Raw genomic sequence first — 17,678 nt, forward strand, 5'->3', positions numbered from 1 at the left:
GCAGGGAGTGACCAGTCCTTGACTGCGGTACACCAATTTTTTTTTTTTCTTCTTCTTCTCTTTTCAGTATTAATAGGATTTCTTGTTTGTTCTACTATGGTGCTCCTTTTTTGTCTCCCACTTGATGTTGGCCTTCACAATCTTTTGGATTTTTTTTGTGTCCCTCTTCTTATACCTCTTGACAGTGAAATATACATACATGCATCACAACCTCTTTCCAACCCATGGCATCAGCAGATGGATGAAACCAAGAAGCTGTCAAGAAATAACTGACCATCATTTCTGAATCAGAATCACTTCAGTTAAAGTGTATGGTATTATTATTTATGTACAGAAAGAACATAATTTAGTAAATTAGTTAAAGCACAGTCACATGTCCAATTATTTAAGCTTGGGCAAGAGTATATTGTGATACTTTTCCCCCTAAAACCTATTTTTCCACTGGGATTTTGTTAGTGTTCTATATCATCAATAGAGGTGGGAAAAGTTTTGAATTTTTTTACTTCACAAAAATCTGCAATTTTACCAGGGCTGTGTAGAGCTTTCTTATCCAGACGTACCTAAGCACATAAGGTAATTGTACATGGTATTGATAAATTACTAAAAAACTTGAACACAATTGCCTGAAGGTTTTAATGTATGCAATTTTGCACATTTGTCTCCTGCTCATTTTTAATTTGTTGTAGTGCCTCTGTTAAGAGAAATAGTATCTCTACTGAAGCAGTTTATTAGAATATATCAACATACTGCTACCTGGAATTAAGTGAAGTACATAATAAAGTACCGATCACTTTTCACATTAGTAACTATTTGGTTATTTTTCAAGGGACATTTTCAAATTCTTAATGTGGAAAAAGCTCAACATTGCATAATGTTTGGAAAATAACACTAAATATCTTTATTAGTTTTAGATTTAGTTTTGGATTATTTTGTTACGTGTCACTGAATTAACGTTACACATTATGCAAAAAAAAAAAAAAATATTCATCACCTGGGAATTATTGTTGTTTAGTTTGTCATGCTGGCAGTATATAGTGTTTATAAGGTGTGTGTGTGTGTGTGTGTGTGTGAGAGAGAGAGAGAGAGATTTCACATCATTTGGTTGCTGTTTCTGAACCTAAATCTTTGTTAACCTTTTATTTACATGTTAGGTGCTTTTAGAATGTCTGCATTCTCAAATTTCTGAGCAGTAATTCATAAATTATACTTCAGAACCAAGCATGGTTACTAGAAATGAGAAAAGTTCATAAACTACTGTATATGACCTAAATATGACTACTGTATATGACCTGTGTCTACACCACAACATCATCTATGTAGTAAACAGGTACGCCTCCAAATCAATTCCTCTTTTGTTGCTGTAATAAACTTCATACCTCAGGGAAGGATTTGCTCATCTGATCACAAAAAAATAATAATAATTTGTGAGATTTATTCAGAGACTCTGAAGTTAGCACTTCATATATTAATTGTCCTTCATTGTCATTCTCCATGGTCATGATTACTTGGTCCCCTTAGTTTACAGTTTGTTGAAAGAATATTTATGATTTAAAGTGATGGTTAGATGTCTGAAAACTTTGCTATATAATGTTATTTTTATCCAAAAACATTCAAGTTTTTTCCGGGTTGTATAAAAAAACTCCAAAAACCTTCTCTTTTTTATATTGTTGCAATAAACATGTTATAGAGGAGTTGCCTCTGTTCGTGACACATGGTGATGCACACCGGAAAAGACTATTTTCCTATATGTGTCAAAGCTACAACAAGCCCCCTCAAGTCACGTTTATTAGACGTTGAAAAGCGTTAAAAGAGTTAGTAATTGGAGCTTCGTTTATTACGAATTGTAGTTAAATGTGAAGAATGTGTGCTGCCTCGACAACTTTCTGAAGCGTGTGTTCGGCTTAGATGTGTTCGTGCTGAAGAGAGCGCATGAACATGCGTAGGAGGGACGGAACCACTTTCATCACTCTATCGGAATTACACACACCGATCAACCGCTTTGCTGCTGGCTGTCATTTTTTTTTTCTTTTTTTTTTTACAACCTGCCTTTTCCGTTACCAGAACGACCACGTGCTTTATTCTCCTCTGTCCTGGTCATTTCAGTAATGTGCCAGTGTGTGAGTGTGTGTTTACTCTTAAGGTGCTCTTCCACACAGCGGCTTGTATTGAGCGCGTCCGACTGCATCCCTATAACGCGACTCGAAGCGTCGAGGAGAAGCCACAATATTGCAAATCAAAGTAAGTACTATTTCCCTTATAGGTCATATTATTTTATTATTGTTTTGGTTTTCAACTGAACTGCATTGTATCAGTGCAGGTGTTTTTAAACTGATTAAGCGAAATGAAACGAAACTGGGCTGCGATCTAATTCGAAGTCAAGTGCACTTGTGTAGAAAGGAGCTGATGGACAAGTTTTTCTATTTTATAATAAAAAAAAAAAAAAAAGAATAATTTCTAAAGAATGTAGACCTTATTATTATTTTTTTTTTTTAAACACGAATCATCTATCAACCGTACTTTTAGGTGCTTTAATAAATAGAAATGCACCTTGGGATAATTTTGTAATTTTTAATTTTAATTAGTAGTTGTAGTGAAATACAATTAGTAAAAAACCTAAAATGAAATATAAATTAAAAAACATGATGATCACTGAAATGATTGCGCAAGAAAGTCAGCATAAAGAGTCATAAAAGAGTCTTATAAAAAAAAAAAAAAAACATGCTCCATACAAAAAGCAGTTACCAGATTAAATCTGAAAGAAAAACCTTCTCTTTAAAGTAATTTGAGCTCATTTCTAAGTAATCATCTGATCTCAAGCGAAATCAATGAACTAATCCCTCTCTCTAATGTCTTAAATGCCTGGTATAAAGATGATCTCAATATGAATACGTCTCTGAGTGAGGTAGGCTAGTTGTGATGAATTGGTGGTTGAAGTGTATCTATTCCTTCCAAGTTTCTTCAGAGAAACCTCACGGCATGCACACGTTTCCTTGTGGCTCTGCAGTGTCTGGAATGTTGGTTTGGCAGCATCCAGGCCGTACCCTTGCGCTGTACGGTCAGTAATGCCACCTACGATCTCCTGTTCTGTGCCAGTCTTCAGAGTTCGCAGTCACAGACTGATGACAATAACCCACAAAATGATTCCCCGTTCCTCGTTTTACCCCTTAATTACGCATCCAGTATCACATTTGAATATACTATCCTGAGCATCATGAACGATGTAGGACTTTTCTTTGACATTTGCATCATTCAGCGAGTGTAAAATTGACATGGGTATTTTTTTGAACGAGAGGTCCTGTGTGTGCGTCGGAGATATGTGCCTATTTTTAATTCACTCTTCAATGACGGTCAAGAACCTGCTTTGTTTACTGAAAGGAAGCAAAGCTACAAAATTGTGTGGTTGCTAGGAGCTTCGAATGGGTTGCGTTGGGAAGGATGCGTTCTTGTGGCTAAAAGACAAAATGTAGTGACAAAATGGATTAAAATCTGTGAAATGAAGTGTTAAAATATTTGCAGAAACCTCTCCTGGTTTCTTAGAAGTGTGAGCTTTATACTAAAGAAGCACAGAGGTGTCAGTTCTCAGTCGCCAGTAAAAAATCATTTCTATGACTTTGTTGTTAGGAAGGTGTGTTTGTGCTTTGAGTAGTGTTTAACAGCCTGAAAGGTTTTAGATTCTAGTACTGCTTTTATAGAAGAACTTGTAGCCCCTCTGCGGATCACAACACCGGTTTCATTAAGAGCAGCTTGTGAACAAATGCAGTTTGTCCTGTTTGAAAGTTTACTTTCCATTCATGTTTAACATGTTTGCCCAGTAAGACCATGTGTTAACACAAAAGACAATAGTGGATTTTGTTATCTGCCTCTGAGGAAAGAAATTACATTTCAGTGTGGAAACTTTCATTGCAGACATAAGCTGATTCCTACTGCTCATCAGTGTCACCCTGCCTCTGTAATGCTTCTGAAAAATCCACATAAACCTTCATAGTGAATGAAACAGGAGCTGGTTTGAGCTGCCTTGGTATGAGCTGTTGTCACAAACATAGATCACATTTACTAGCTTTTCATCAGTTTATCGGCACCTTCTCAATAACTCAAGTCCTGACCTCCACCAAACATTATTTTTCGATTAACTGGACTGATGACTGCACCCCCAAGCCAAGCTGAATGAGCAAATCTCTATAGCTATGCTCCAGAATGTCATGGGAAGTCTTCCCAGCAGAGTAAAAGTTTTTATATAGTAAAGAAGGACTAAATCTGGCATAGGATGTTAAATTGCATTTAGATATTACAGTCAGGTGTCAACAAACCTTTAGCCAAAAGCATTTTTTATGCATCAATATTTGCATTGATGGCATTTGGCATGCAGCCTACTGAGTAGCTAAGGGTTACAGGCCCAGCAGTGGTAAACTGGCAGTGCTGGGATTTGAACTCACAACCTTTCAATCAGAAGTTCGCCAGCTTAACCACTGGGCGACCACTACTTATTCCCCAATCTATTAGCGCAGTCAATAAGATGAAGCTGTTTATTCTCAATCCGATGTTTTAAACCCCTGACCAAACTCAAGTGCTTTAAAAATGAATTGGTCTTTACATATTACTGAGATATTGAAATTAATATTAATATGAACCTGAGCTTAGAAACATGTCAAATTAGAGATGGCTTTAGGAATCTGCTGAAAAACATAAAGAGAATAATAGAAATGTAGAATTATAAAAGCAACGATGTGAAATACATAATTAAACCTACTTACAAATGACACATGTAGTACAGTACAAAATCCTTTCTCTCTCCTGCTCCTATTTTATTTTATAATACTGTACTAACTTCTCCAGCTGTGATTTTATACCGATAGTGCTCTAATTGCTGATCTAGTGAACTAGCATGAGAACGTTGTTAATATTCTGCAAAGCACCTAAGTATTTCTACTGTGTAGAAAGTGACTTTATCTTACATTTTTTCATTTCTTTTTTCAGATTCCATGGAAGGATATGTGTGAGAATGAATCTAGGGGCCTTTGGGTGCATGGTCCATCAGAAAGACTCGTGCTGAATATGTCTGAACAAATGATCAACTGTACAATTAACCACAACATTCACCAAAACATCTTTTCTGGAACCTACATCCTGGTCTTATTGGTAGGATTTCCTATCAATGCCTACTCACTTTACCATGCCTGGCTGCAGCTGAGGGCTCGCAATGAACTTGGGGTCTACCTTCTTAACCTGACTGTGTCTGATCTTCTGTACCTGGCCTCTCTGCCTGTCTGGCTGCAGTACATCTTTAATGGAGATAACTGGATATATAGTGAGTGGGCCTGCAAAATCTGTGGCTTCCTGCTCTATGACAACATATATATCAGCATCGGCTTTCTGTGCTGTATCTCGATAGACCGTTACCTGGCTGTGGTCTACCCCCTCCGCTTCTCTGCACTCCGCACCATGAAAGCAGCAGCATTGGTTAGTGCTGTAGTGTGGTTTAAGGAACTTGCTGTAGGTATTTTCATTTTCCAGCACAAGGAGCTAAGCCTAGACACGACCAACCAGTCGGTGTGCTTCGAGCACTACCCCATGCAGGAATGGGAGAAGCCAATAAACTACTACCGTTTTCTTGTCGGCTTTCTGTTTCCATTATTAATCCTTTCCGTCTCGTACTTCCGGGTCCTACGGGCTGTCGGCAAGAGTGCAGGGACGCAGACGGCCCAGAAAAAACGCATCAGAAGCCTGGTCACCATCACCATCATCATCTTCCTGGTGTGCTTTTCACCATACCACATCTTTCTGCTGGTGCGGACAGTCATGGAAACCGATTGCTCTTTTGTCGTGAAGATTTTCTCCTATTACCACTTCTCGCTCCTGCTCACTAGTTTCAATTGCGTGGCTGATCCAGCACTTTATTGCTTTGTCAGTGAAAGCGTCCAGAACAGCATCCAACAAGCTGTAGAGGCTTGTACCCATGTTTTCTGCTGCTGCTCCAAATGCGGGAGCAGCTACAACACTGACCCTGGCAAAGCAACAACAACCAATGACAATAGCACAATTGCCCTTGTGGTCAAACTGCAGCAAACCAAGGTGGAACTGTGAAGTTATTTATTCGGGTTTGCCCGTTTGCCAAAGTGTGTTATTTCTGTGTTTATTTGTCTTCATTCCATCTGTGTGTATACTTTACTTATGCCTTTTTTTAGGATACATGCTTGAATTTGTCATTGTTTGAACGCTTTTCTATCTGTTTCAATGATGAGTAACTCTCAGGGACCTTTAGTTTTAAGGGAGGAATTAGCCTTTAAAAAGTCAGACCAAGTCAGCTGACTAAGCCTACAGACTTTCCTTAAGGTACGTGAATTTCTTCTTGAAGTTCTTTAACTTAGCAGAAGGAAAATAGATGTTTTCTCAGTTGCAATATGTTTACATTCTAGTACGTACTACCTTTTAATGCATGTTTGAAATGTATGCATTGTATTCTGAGCGCACAAATCTCTAATATTTACTATAAGTTTATAGATCAGGTATACTGTATTTTATATTTCATAATATTTAATGTTTTCTTTGATGCAGAGACATTGGAAAAATATTCGTTCAGTGTGTGTTACCATACAATATCTACACATTTTGAAATCTTAAATACATTTCTTAAGGTAGGCCTCTTAGTATGTGCATGCATGTGCATTAAAGTATGTGCCTCTCCCAATAACCTTGAGTCCTTCCTTTACTTTATTTTATTTAGCTTCTTACTATTAGCTGGAACTTTTCTGCAACTGCATTAAGCAGCATTTTAAATCTGCTATATTTCAATATATTTTGGGGTAGTTGTTTGTGATATTTTTTTCTGCGTTTTATTTATTTATTTTTAATATGTGAAAGAAATGACACACTGAACTACTAGTACTGCAGAAAAGCAGGAGTGGCTCATGACCACAGATTTTGGTGGGGCAGGAAAACCTTTAATAATGCCTCATAGCCTCAAACAAATTGAGTTGAGACGCTATCACGCTTGACACTTGAGACCAAACGTATAATAGGAAGTTGAAAGTCAATAAGACTTAGATGAAATAAAAGAAACTAACACATTTTCAATGAGAGAACAGATTGTCAAAAAGAGAGCACCCAACAATGATGAATAGCAAAAGGTCCAACACCAAACCTCCTTACTTGATCAGACTCTCTGACATAACACTACCATCTAAATGTTGAATTTGCTATTATCTTTATTGAGACCAGACAGGTGCAAGTTGAATAGCTAGCTAGACAAGTAAGATAACAGTGTCGATTAAGCTAATCCATTCTAATCGAGAAAAGAACCGAAAAGCTAAGACTAAAAAGGTAGAAACTTTTTTTAACAGCAGATCTATATATATTTCCTGTTATTGTGCACAGTTTGAAACTAGCACTGGTGTTTCATTTCCTGGCTTTCACACACCAAAGACGTAGACTAGTTTATGAAGCTCACAGTGAGCAAGACAGAAGGCAAGAAGTCTGGGGTTAACACGGATGAGACAGAGGGAGTCAGTGATGTAAACATGACTAAGAACAGAAACATTCCTTATCACCTGATCATCATCATCTTTTATCTGCTTGTGTTCTATATGGTGGATGTTCAGCCTGGATACATTCATTTGGTAACACAATTTGAAATTCTTTTGTATTAATATATTAATTAGGGCTGTCACAATTTACGCGTAAACGCAAATACATTTTAACGGCACTTATTTTATTAACGCGTGATTAATGCAGCGTGCATTTCTGTTTACCCATTTTTATAAAAAATATAAGTAGAAAGAGGCGAAATATAAACGTTTAATTACTACGCCCTTTCTTTACTCAGATATATATTTTGATTTGCCAAGTCTCAAATCAGAAACAAAATCTGCCACGATTCAAACAATTAACCCTCTTGGAGGGACAAACGCGCCGGCGCGTTTTGTGGCATTTTCTGCTCATAACGCCTAAAAGAACTTCAATTACTTTGTCTTTTTTGATTGTGCAGATAAGAGCAATACTCCATTCAAATGTGTAGAGGGTTTAATTTTATTTGTATACACTTACCACAACAAACACTGTGCTTTCGTAAAATTAACTAAACAGACAGAGTGCGCGCTCTGTCGTCTGTCACCTCTCTTCACAGACACGTAAATAAAACAACCTGAATCTCAGTGAATACTTGCCTGGCAGAGATAATAAATATATGAATAGAAAGCTTGAATGTCTACTTTAAAAAAATTTTTTACATGGAAAACAAATATTCTCTGATTATTTAATCTGTATGAAAGTTAGAAAAGTTACAGTTTCTTCAGTATCACCTCATTAACCATCCATGTGGAAACAGAAAAGGTTTCATTTGGTGTCCTTAAGATTTACATAATTTAAAACACCATAATTACTTCAAAACCTTTACAAGAAAATTTTGTCTCCATGCTCTATGTTGAGTCTGGTCTCACTAATAATAAACATAGATTTTTATAAAGCATTCATATTTGTTCATGCACATATTGATTAGAGTATTAAAAACCCGAAAAGGATTAATTGAAGGTACCTTTAGAACAGATCAAAATGTGTGATTAGGTTGTGATTAATTGTGATTTGGCTCATGGCAACCATGTGTTGAATCGTGATTAAATATTTGAATCGATTGACAGCCCTGATATAAATGATGTGAGGTCCAGTTACCGGTATGACTCTAAAACAGGTAGTAGTAATGGCTACTTTTTACTTAAGTACATGTCAGAGCCCAAACTTATTTACTTTAACTTGAGTAAAAAAGTATAGTCACTACTTCAACTTTTACCAGAGTATTTTAAAATATGATTGAATATATTTGCACTTCTACTTAAGTGGAGGATGTGTGTATTTTTTGCACCTCTGTATGTATGTATGTATGTTTGTATGTATGTATGTATGTATGTATGTATGTATGTGTGTGTGTGTGTGTGTGTGTGTGTGTGTGTGTGTATATATATATATATATATATATATATATATATATATATATATATATATATCTGTATATATATATATATATATATATCTGTATATATAAATAAATACACACATACAGAGGTGTCATATTAGTATACTTCATATATATGAAGTACTGAAACTTTTTTCCATATATACAGAATTGGAAAAATGTTTGTGGACAGCTGACTAATATTCTTATGTACTTTTTAAACATCTCATTTCATATTTAATCCCTATTTGCTTTTGTAATAATTGTGTGTTCGTTTAAAAAGATTAATGTGCATTCAAAAAATCTGTTCTGATACTAATGATCTATTTTGTGTGACCACCGATTTAGAAAATGTTGATTTTCAACACAGTGACAATATGGACAAAAGAATTGGGAAGTACTATCTAATCAAAAGTATGTGGTTCTTTCCCAAACATTTACCACAAAGTTGGAATCACACAATTGCAAACTATTGTGTAATATTAAATTTTCCCTTCATTTAAACTCCTGCCACACATCAAAACCTGTTCCAGTATGACAATGGCCCTGGGCACAAAACATGGTTTAGAGTGGAAGATCTTGGGAGGCCTGCTAAAGACTCTGACCTCAACTTTACTGAACACATTTGGGATGAATCGGAGCATTGACTGCACCCCAGGCTTCTTCACTCTACATTAGTACCTGCTTATACCAACGGCTTTGTGGCACAAATTTCCACAACCACACTTCAAAATCTAGTGGACCATCTTCTTAGAAGAGTGGAGATTATAATAACAGCAAATGAGAACTAACTGTGGAATAGGGTGTTTAAAAAGCACTATAGTCAGGGATCCACAAATGTTTAGTGTATTTAAATCATAGTTATATTTAGTGTTAAGTCCCAGTCTAGGGTAAGGCCGCACAGAGTAACTAACTCGGGAAACCAGAAACCAGACACACTCAAAAGGTATATTGAAATTGTTGGTATATTTATAAGACAAGTGGAATTATTTACATATATACACACATCTGTACAATGTCTTGTCTCCAGGGTGGGCCAAGAACAAAATAAATGTCTGAGTTAGAAGCTTCCTTACCTGAAAGAAAATAAACAAAAATACAATGGCAGTGTTGGTAAACTAAGTGAATATGTATGTGGTATCTATATACAGAAACGGTAGCCAAGTCCAAAAAGCCAAACCAAGCTTAGGGTCGAAATACAGGCCAAAGTCAAAAGCCCAAACAACCATATATCATTAAGCCAAGAAAAAGCACTACTACTATACCACACCAAACAACCCTCCTCTGGTGGCTTTTCTTCCTCTTCCTTAAATAGGGCATCAGCCTTGAGGTCATTAATTGGAGGAGGGACCAAGGCAGGCTCCAGCAGTCTGGAAACTCTGGGTGGGGTTGGGACCCAGACAACACAACATACACAACAGAATACAGGCACAGAAACATAAAGGATGTAACATTAGTCACTAAAATATTGTATTTCTTAATAACTTAACATTTGTAATTGTTTTTTTTTTTAATAGCACACTTTAGAGTTGTTTAACATCTAGAAATTGTAACTGTATTGTATTAGCGGTTAAAGTAAAAATAATAATAAACTAATAACAAACTAAAAACTGAGACAAAACTAAATTTTATGTTAAGTGGCAGCTTTAGATTTTTTGACAGAAGATGACAGAAATGATTCATCTTTTCTTAACGTAACCTTCAACCTGTTTCTGATGAGTAAAACATTAATAGTTTGAACATTACCTCAGGTATGCAAACTGTTTTAGTAAGACATGATTCACAGGATATCCCTTTTGTGTAGTCAAACATTCCACTTTAACACAGATAAACCAAATCAAAGCTTCTCTTATTAAGAGCTGTATAAAATAGTTCATAGGCTACAAGGTATCTGACTATTTTGCTTGCTGCCACATTGTTTAGGTAAAAAATGGTCCAAACACCCAGGACTCCAAAGTAAAGTCTATGCAAGGGGGATTTATGTGTTTAAGAAGTTGGAATGTCGCTCTTGTGTCCCGTCTCCTCCCTAGTTTGCGCTTTTCATCTCTCTCTGTACAAGTATCTTGTAAACCAAAATCTGAAAGCTGAATTACACATTGGAAGTGGGTCAATGCTAAGTCGGGTCTTAAGTTGTATATTTAGTTTATTCTAAATTCAAGTGTATTTTTCTGTCTTATGAAGCAGTTTGGAGCAAAATATCCCAGCAAAAATTCCAGTTTAATCACATTATTTTCTAAAAAAGGATAAAAAAAAAAAATCCTAAAATAGCATACTCTAGTTTTAAATAACGTGTCTTTTGAGTCAGCGATTAATGTTGTTAATGACCTCTTCTTCTATTGTCTACTTCCGTTACTAACGGAATATATAACGGAATAAATACTATTTATTTTAATGCTCTCAGAGTAAAGGGCAGGCATTGTTGTGTGTTGTGTATGTACTGTACAGGGGGGATAAGGGGGATAAAAGGGATCCACTCTATGCATTGAAATGCATAGCACAAATGCAGAGCAGCTTGTTTTACTTTTAGAACACAAGCTTTTATTTATGGCCCTGTGCGATCTTGGCATGTGGCACCATTTATCATGAACGGTAATTGTTGATTCAGGTGGCGTGGGTGAATCAATTGTTTGTAAAGTTGTTCAGAAATTTGGCAAAGCAATTCTAATATGTTAGGCAATTACAGCGAGTTACCTAATAGCTACAATTGAATAAATAAAGAACCGTCCCAGGAGCGACATACCATATTGAATAAAATGTCTCTTCGTATCAGCCTCTGGTGAACAGAGGAATTACAAGAACATTTTCATTAATAACTATGATGTATGCGATTTGAAATTACAGTTTTGAAACATTCATGATTACCTAAACTTATTACTGCTTGCATAGTTTTATAACAAATAAATATTTCATAATGTGAGTCAATGAGACTGCTGATGACTCTGGAAAATCTGGTTCATACGGTATATGCATAATTTCAGTGTCAATCTCACTGCTTTTACTTCAAACCATGATTCATGGAAAAATACCGAATACTGAACTGAATTAAATATTAACGTATCTTAAAATCAATCTAATAAAAAAACTAGGTATAGGCAAAAACAAAAGAATTGCACAGTGACTGACTAGTAGAAAGTTCTATGGACAGATGAGTACCAATTTGACATGTTTGTCTTTAACAAAAGAACTTGTAATGTAAGTCATAGAACAGGAAAGATGTTACCAGCCTGCCTCATACCACATATTAATGTATCAATATGTTTAATTGTAATAAAACATCAGATTGAGATCAAACTAAAATACCTCTATTAAGCTTATTTCTACGATTTCTGTTTAACATTAGATTGTTTTAATTAATTAATTAATTTTTTTTTTAAACAAATATTTTATTAATTATTTTCTAGAAAGACGTAAGAACATCTGCTCACTGAACAGGAAAATTTTAAGCTCGAAATAAGCCCTATTTTTAAAGGGTGTCATTTAATCACTAAATTATGTGAACATGAATAGGAACCTACATGAGAACTGCTATGTGGAATATTTCTCTCGCAGCTTTAGGCAATTTATGTGTTTTGAAATATCTTGCAGTTGCAACATTACGTTGCTTTCACTTAATGTTAGAGAATTAATTTAGATCATTTTAACAGAAATTATTTATTAATAGAACCATTCATCTCTGGGGATTGATATTGTTCACTATGGTAGAAAAGTGTTTAATGTATTTTTCGTTCACACACTTGTTGATAGATGATTATGATAAAGGGGAAGTTGAGATATTGTGCAAGATAGCACATTTGCAAACTAATTCTAACTTCAACATTTCCTCTGGTTTTTACCAGAGGAAGTTTAAAACAGACATGAGAGGTCACATATGCAATTGTGACATACTGATACTGTGTCTAGGCCACGTTTTATTATTTTTTTTTAATTTACATTTATTGGTTACTCATCAGATCAACTCTTAGACGGGTCATAATTCAGTGCATAATACAGTGCATTATGTTACAGCATTATTTGCAGCATCTACAGAGATGTTCAAGTCTGGGTGTTGGCTGGCGCACTCAAAGACATTCATGGAGTTGTCCCGTAGCCACTCCTTTGTCATCTTGGCTGTGTGTTTGGTGATGTTGTCCTGTTGGAAAATGAACCGTCCCACCAGTCTGAGGTCCAGTGTGCTCTGGAGCAGGTTTTCATCAAGGATGTCTCTGGGATTTGGTGCATTTATCTTTCCCTCGATCTTGACCAGTCTTCCACTGAAAAAATTCCCTAAAGCATGACGCTGCCACCACCAAGCTTTACTGTAGGGATCGTACTGGCCAGGTGATGAGTGGAGCCTGGTTTCCCCCAGACATGAAGCTTAACTTTTGTTTTATCAGTCCTGAGTATTTAGTTTTTCATTGACTAAGTCTTTCAGGTTCCTTTTGTCAAACTCCAGTTCAGCTGTCATGTGCCTTTTACAGGGGAATGGCTTCTGTCTGGCCACTCTACCATACAGGCCTGATTGGGGAGTTCTGCAGAGATGGTTGTTCTTCTGGAAGGTTCTCCTCTCTCCACAAAGAAATGCTGGAGCTTTTTCAGAATGACTATACGTCGTGTTGACGTAGCTACCTGTGTTTGACTTGTTTGCCACAAGTTCCGTGTTTGTATTTCTGTTGGGGTTTTCAAATTTAAAACTTTAAAATTTATCTTTTTTTTCCCTCCTTTAATAATCCTAAACAAGGCGGTGGAGAAATAGATCTGCGACCTAAATGCAAAGCATGCTCAGCTATGAGAGCGGAAAGCGGCACTGAAAACATTCCGGGAGGACGCTCGCTCGTCCCAGGTAAATTCTTGGGTTGAGCCCAACGCTCCCAGCACCTCAACTCCGCAAGTTTCAATTACACACACAGCCCAATTTATAGAAACCGTGTCTATTTCTCGTCTAGTAAAATTAATAAATAAATACACAAGATCCAGAAATAATCTTATTACAGTTAAAACTGAAAAATGCAAGATAAGCAAACACTAAAAAGTTCTAAAATTTGGTCTTTTAAATATTAGATCACTTGCACCAATAGCACTTATTGTAAATTAGATCACAGATAATAATCTCGATGCACTCTGTCTCACGGAGTCCTGGATTAAACTAGGTGATTATATGGGTCTAAACGAGTCTACACCGTCAGGATATGCTTATAAACATGAGCCCCTCAGACTGGTCGTGGGGGTGGTGTAGCTACCATTTATAGTGCCCTTCTTAATGTTAGTCAGATATTAGGATTCAGGTTTAAATCATTTGAAGTGCTTGTTCTTAAAGTGGTACTTTCAGACACACATAGAAAACCCCTACTATCTCTCGCTCTGGCTACCGTGTACAGACCCCCAGGGCCCTACGTTGATTTTCTTAGAGTTTGCTCATTTTCTTTCAGACTTATTGATCAATTTTGATAAAGTGCTGCTTGTAGGAGATTTTAATATTCATGTAGATGATGCAAATGATGCCCCAGGACTCTCATTTGTAGACTTATTAAACTCTTTTGGGTTAAACAAAATGTCACTAGACCGACTAATCATTTGAGTCACACACACTAGACTTAATAATATCCCACAGAGCAGACGTCACTGATATAAATATTTTACCCCAGAGTAATGACATCACAGACGATTATCTCATACTGCACACACTACCGGTATTAATATTATTAACTCCTCACTATCTTTAGGTCACGTCCCTAAACCCCTCAAGTTGTACAATGTCTCATTAAGAAACCTAATTTGGTTCTGAACACACACACTAACAAATTACAGACCCATTTCAAATTTTCCGATTATGTCTAAGATTTGTCCAAGATTGTGTCTGCCCAGTTCTGTTCCTACTTACAAGAGAACAATATATTTGAAGAGTTTCAGTCAAGTTTTATTCCCCATCATAGCACAAAATCTGCTCTAGTTAAAATCACTAATTACCTTTTTTTAGCTTTAGACTAAGGCTATATCTCTCTGTTAGTTTTGCTAGATCCAAGTACTGCAATCGACACAATAGATCATGATCTTCTCCTAGATTGCTTAGAAAATTACATTGGCATTCAGGGAGAGGCATTAAGCTGGATTAGATCCTACCTGTCTGATTGTTACCATTTTGTAGACTTAAATGAAGAGCTATCCAGGGTAGTGCAAGTAAATAATGGGGTGCCACAAGGTTCAGTTCTAGGACCCCTGCTTTTCACAATATAGATGATTGGGAAATATTATTAGAAGGCATGAGATCAGCTTCCATTGTTATGCTGATGATACCCATCTATATATCTTATCGAAACCAGACGATACAGCTCAATTGGCTCGGATAACTGAGTGTGTCAAAAAATGTAAAGATTGTATGACTCATAACTTTCTATTATTTAATTTTAATAAGACAGATTTTTTTCATTGGCCCAAATACTGTAACTACTAGTTCAACTGAAAAAAAAACCTGTGAATTATTTTAGACAGCAACTTGTTTTTTGACAATCATATCAACCATGTTACAAAAACAGCCTTCTTCCACCTTAGAAATATTTCTAAGCTAAAAAACATGTTGTCTGTATCTGATGCAGAGAAGCTCGTCCATGCTTTCATGACTTCCAGAATAGACTATTGTAATGCATTACTAGGTGGATGTCCTGCATCATTAATTAACAAGCTACAGTTAGTCCAGAATGCAGCAGCCAGAGTTCTCACAAGGTTGAGAAAATATGACCATATAACCCCAATCTTATCATCCCTACACTGGCTTCCTGTTAAGTTTCAAATTGACTACAAATGACAGCTACTTACTCACAAAAACACTAAATGGTTTAGCTCCCATATATCTATACAGTCTTCTAACACGCTACAATCTGTCACGCTTCTTCAGATCTCAAAACTCCTGACTTCTAGTAATTCCTAGTATAGCAAAGTCCACTAAAGGTGGGAGATCATTCTCACATTTAGCTCCTAAACCTTTAAATAGTCTTCCCTACAGTGTTCGGGGCTCAGACACACTCTCCCAGTTTAAGTTCAGATTAAAGACGTATATTTTTAGCAAAGCCTACACATAACACACATCACATCTGTCAGGCGGGAACGGAGGCGGAAGCCAAAGTGAAAGCAAACCGTGTTTTATTCAAAACCAAAATGCAGTGCCAACACAAATACCTGCGTGAGCAGGGATAATCCAGCTTCTGAAGGGGGCGTGGCAGGGGGATTCCTGACACACACCCCCCCAAAGGGGCGGCACCGGACGCCCCCAACCCACCGAACGCCCGGAGGGCCGGGGCACTCGGAGGAGGACCCTCCTGATCATCCAGGGCCTGAAGGGACCCGGCTGGAACCGCCCAGAAGCCGGGGAAAGCCGGGAAGGACCCGAAGCGGAGTGACCACCCCTGAGGAGGGGACCACGGACACAGCTGGACCCAGGACCGGAGCATAGCCCAACGCGGCGGCCAGGAATGGAGTGCAACCCTTGACGTTGACCAGAAGCGGGGAGACGTCACCCACGGAGGCCAGGAGCCGAACAGAGCCCACCACGGAGGTCAGGAGCAGGACGACGCCCTCAGTGGAGACCGGAGGCGGAGAGACCTTCTCAACGGAGGCCGGAGGCGGAGTGACACTCTCAGCAGAGGCCGGAGGTGGAGTGATGCCCTCAGCGGAGACCAAATGTTGGAGGACGTCCACCACGAAGTCCTGGGGCGGACCGACGACACCCCGGAAGGCCGGGAACGGAGCCTTGCCCACCACAGAGACCCGGACCGGTATGACGACCTCGGTGAGGACCGGAGGCTGAGTGACGACCACCCTGATGCCCTGGGACGGAGCGACGTCACTCCGGATGGTCTGGTCAGAAGCCTTCTCTCCCACGGGGACCTGGAAGGGAGAGACAACCCTGGTGACTGCCGGAGGCAGGGTAGAGCAGTTAGCGGGGCTTACCGGCAACGGAGCCCCGTTCTTGACGAAGACCGAAGGCTGGATGAAGCCCCTGGCGGGCCTCCAAGGCGGAGCCACCTCCACGGCGGGGAACCGAGACTGGTCGGCGCCTTCGGCGCCGACTGGAGGTTGGAGGACGTCCCTTTCGTATAGTCCTGGAGCCGGGGTGAGTGCACAGGGAAACCCCTGGGCTGAGAAGAGCTTACGGGGACGTGCTCGGGCTTAACAGATCTCTCCTGTGTGCTTTGGAGCGGATCTGAGCTCCCATGGAGGCCGAGGAGCGGCGAGGAGCTCGCCTGGGGACCCTGGAGCGGAGAGGGGCTCGCCTGGAGATCCACGAGTGGAGAGGGGCTCGCCTGGAGATCCACGAGTGGAGAGGGGCTCGCCTGGAGATCCACGAGTGGAGAGGGGCTCGCCTGGAGATCCACGAGCGGAGCTGAGCTCTCCTCTGGACACAGGGGGCCGAGCGTAGCACACCTGGAGCGGAACGGAGCACACGGGGTCGCTCGGAGGCGGAGAGGAGCTCACGGGGTGGCTCGGAGGCGGAGAGGAGCTCACAGGGTCGCTCGGAAGGCGGAGAGGAGCTCACGGGGTCGCTCGGAGGCGGAGAGGAGCTCACGGGGTCACTCAGAGGCGGAGTGAAGCTCTCTGGAAGAACCTGGAGCTGGGCTATAGTCACTAACGCACCATGAAAACACGCCCCATTCAGCTCTGCTGCCGGAGAAGTGAGCCGGGAATCCCATGACGTCATCGAGTGGGCGTGGCGCTACCGCGCATGACCGAGAGGCGGCCGCGAGCTTCCGGGTTTTCCTGGAGGCGG

General features: G+C 39.0%; 1 protein-coding gene across 1 annotated transcript; it reads left to right on the plus strand.

Moving 5' to 3' along the window:
* Window positions 1-1,733: 1,733 nt before the first annotated feature.
* gpr68 (G protein-coupled receptor 68) lies at window positions 1,734-6,688 on the plus strand. Its single transcript, XM_083543752.1, has 2 exons — window positions 1,734-2,238; window positions 4,975-6,688. The coding sequence occupies exon 2, from the start codon at window positions 4,990-4,992 to the stop codon at window positions 6,079-6,081; it is 1,092 nt and encodes a 363-aa protein (XP_083399878.1). The 5' UTR covers window positions 1,734-2,238; window positions 4,975-4,989; the 3' UTR covers window positions 6,082-6,688.
* The last annotated feature ends 10,990 nt before the right edge of the window (window positions 6,689-17,678 follow it).

The sequence above is a fragment of the Silurus aristotelis genome (genome assembly GCF_946808225.1).
Source record: "Silurus aristotelis genome assembly, chromosome: 6".
Lineage (NCBI taxonomy): Eukaryota > Metazoa > Chordata > Actinopteri > Siluriformes > Siluridae > Silurus > Silurus aristotelis.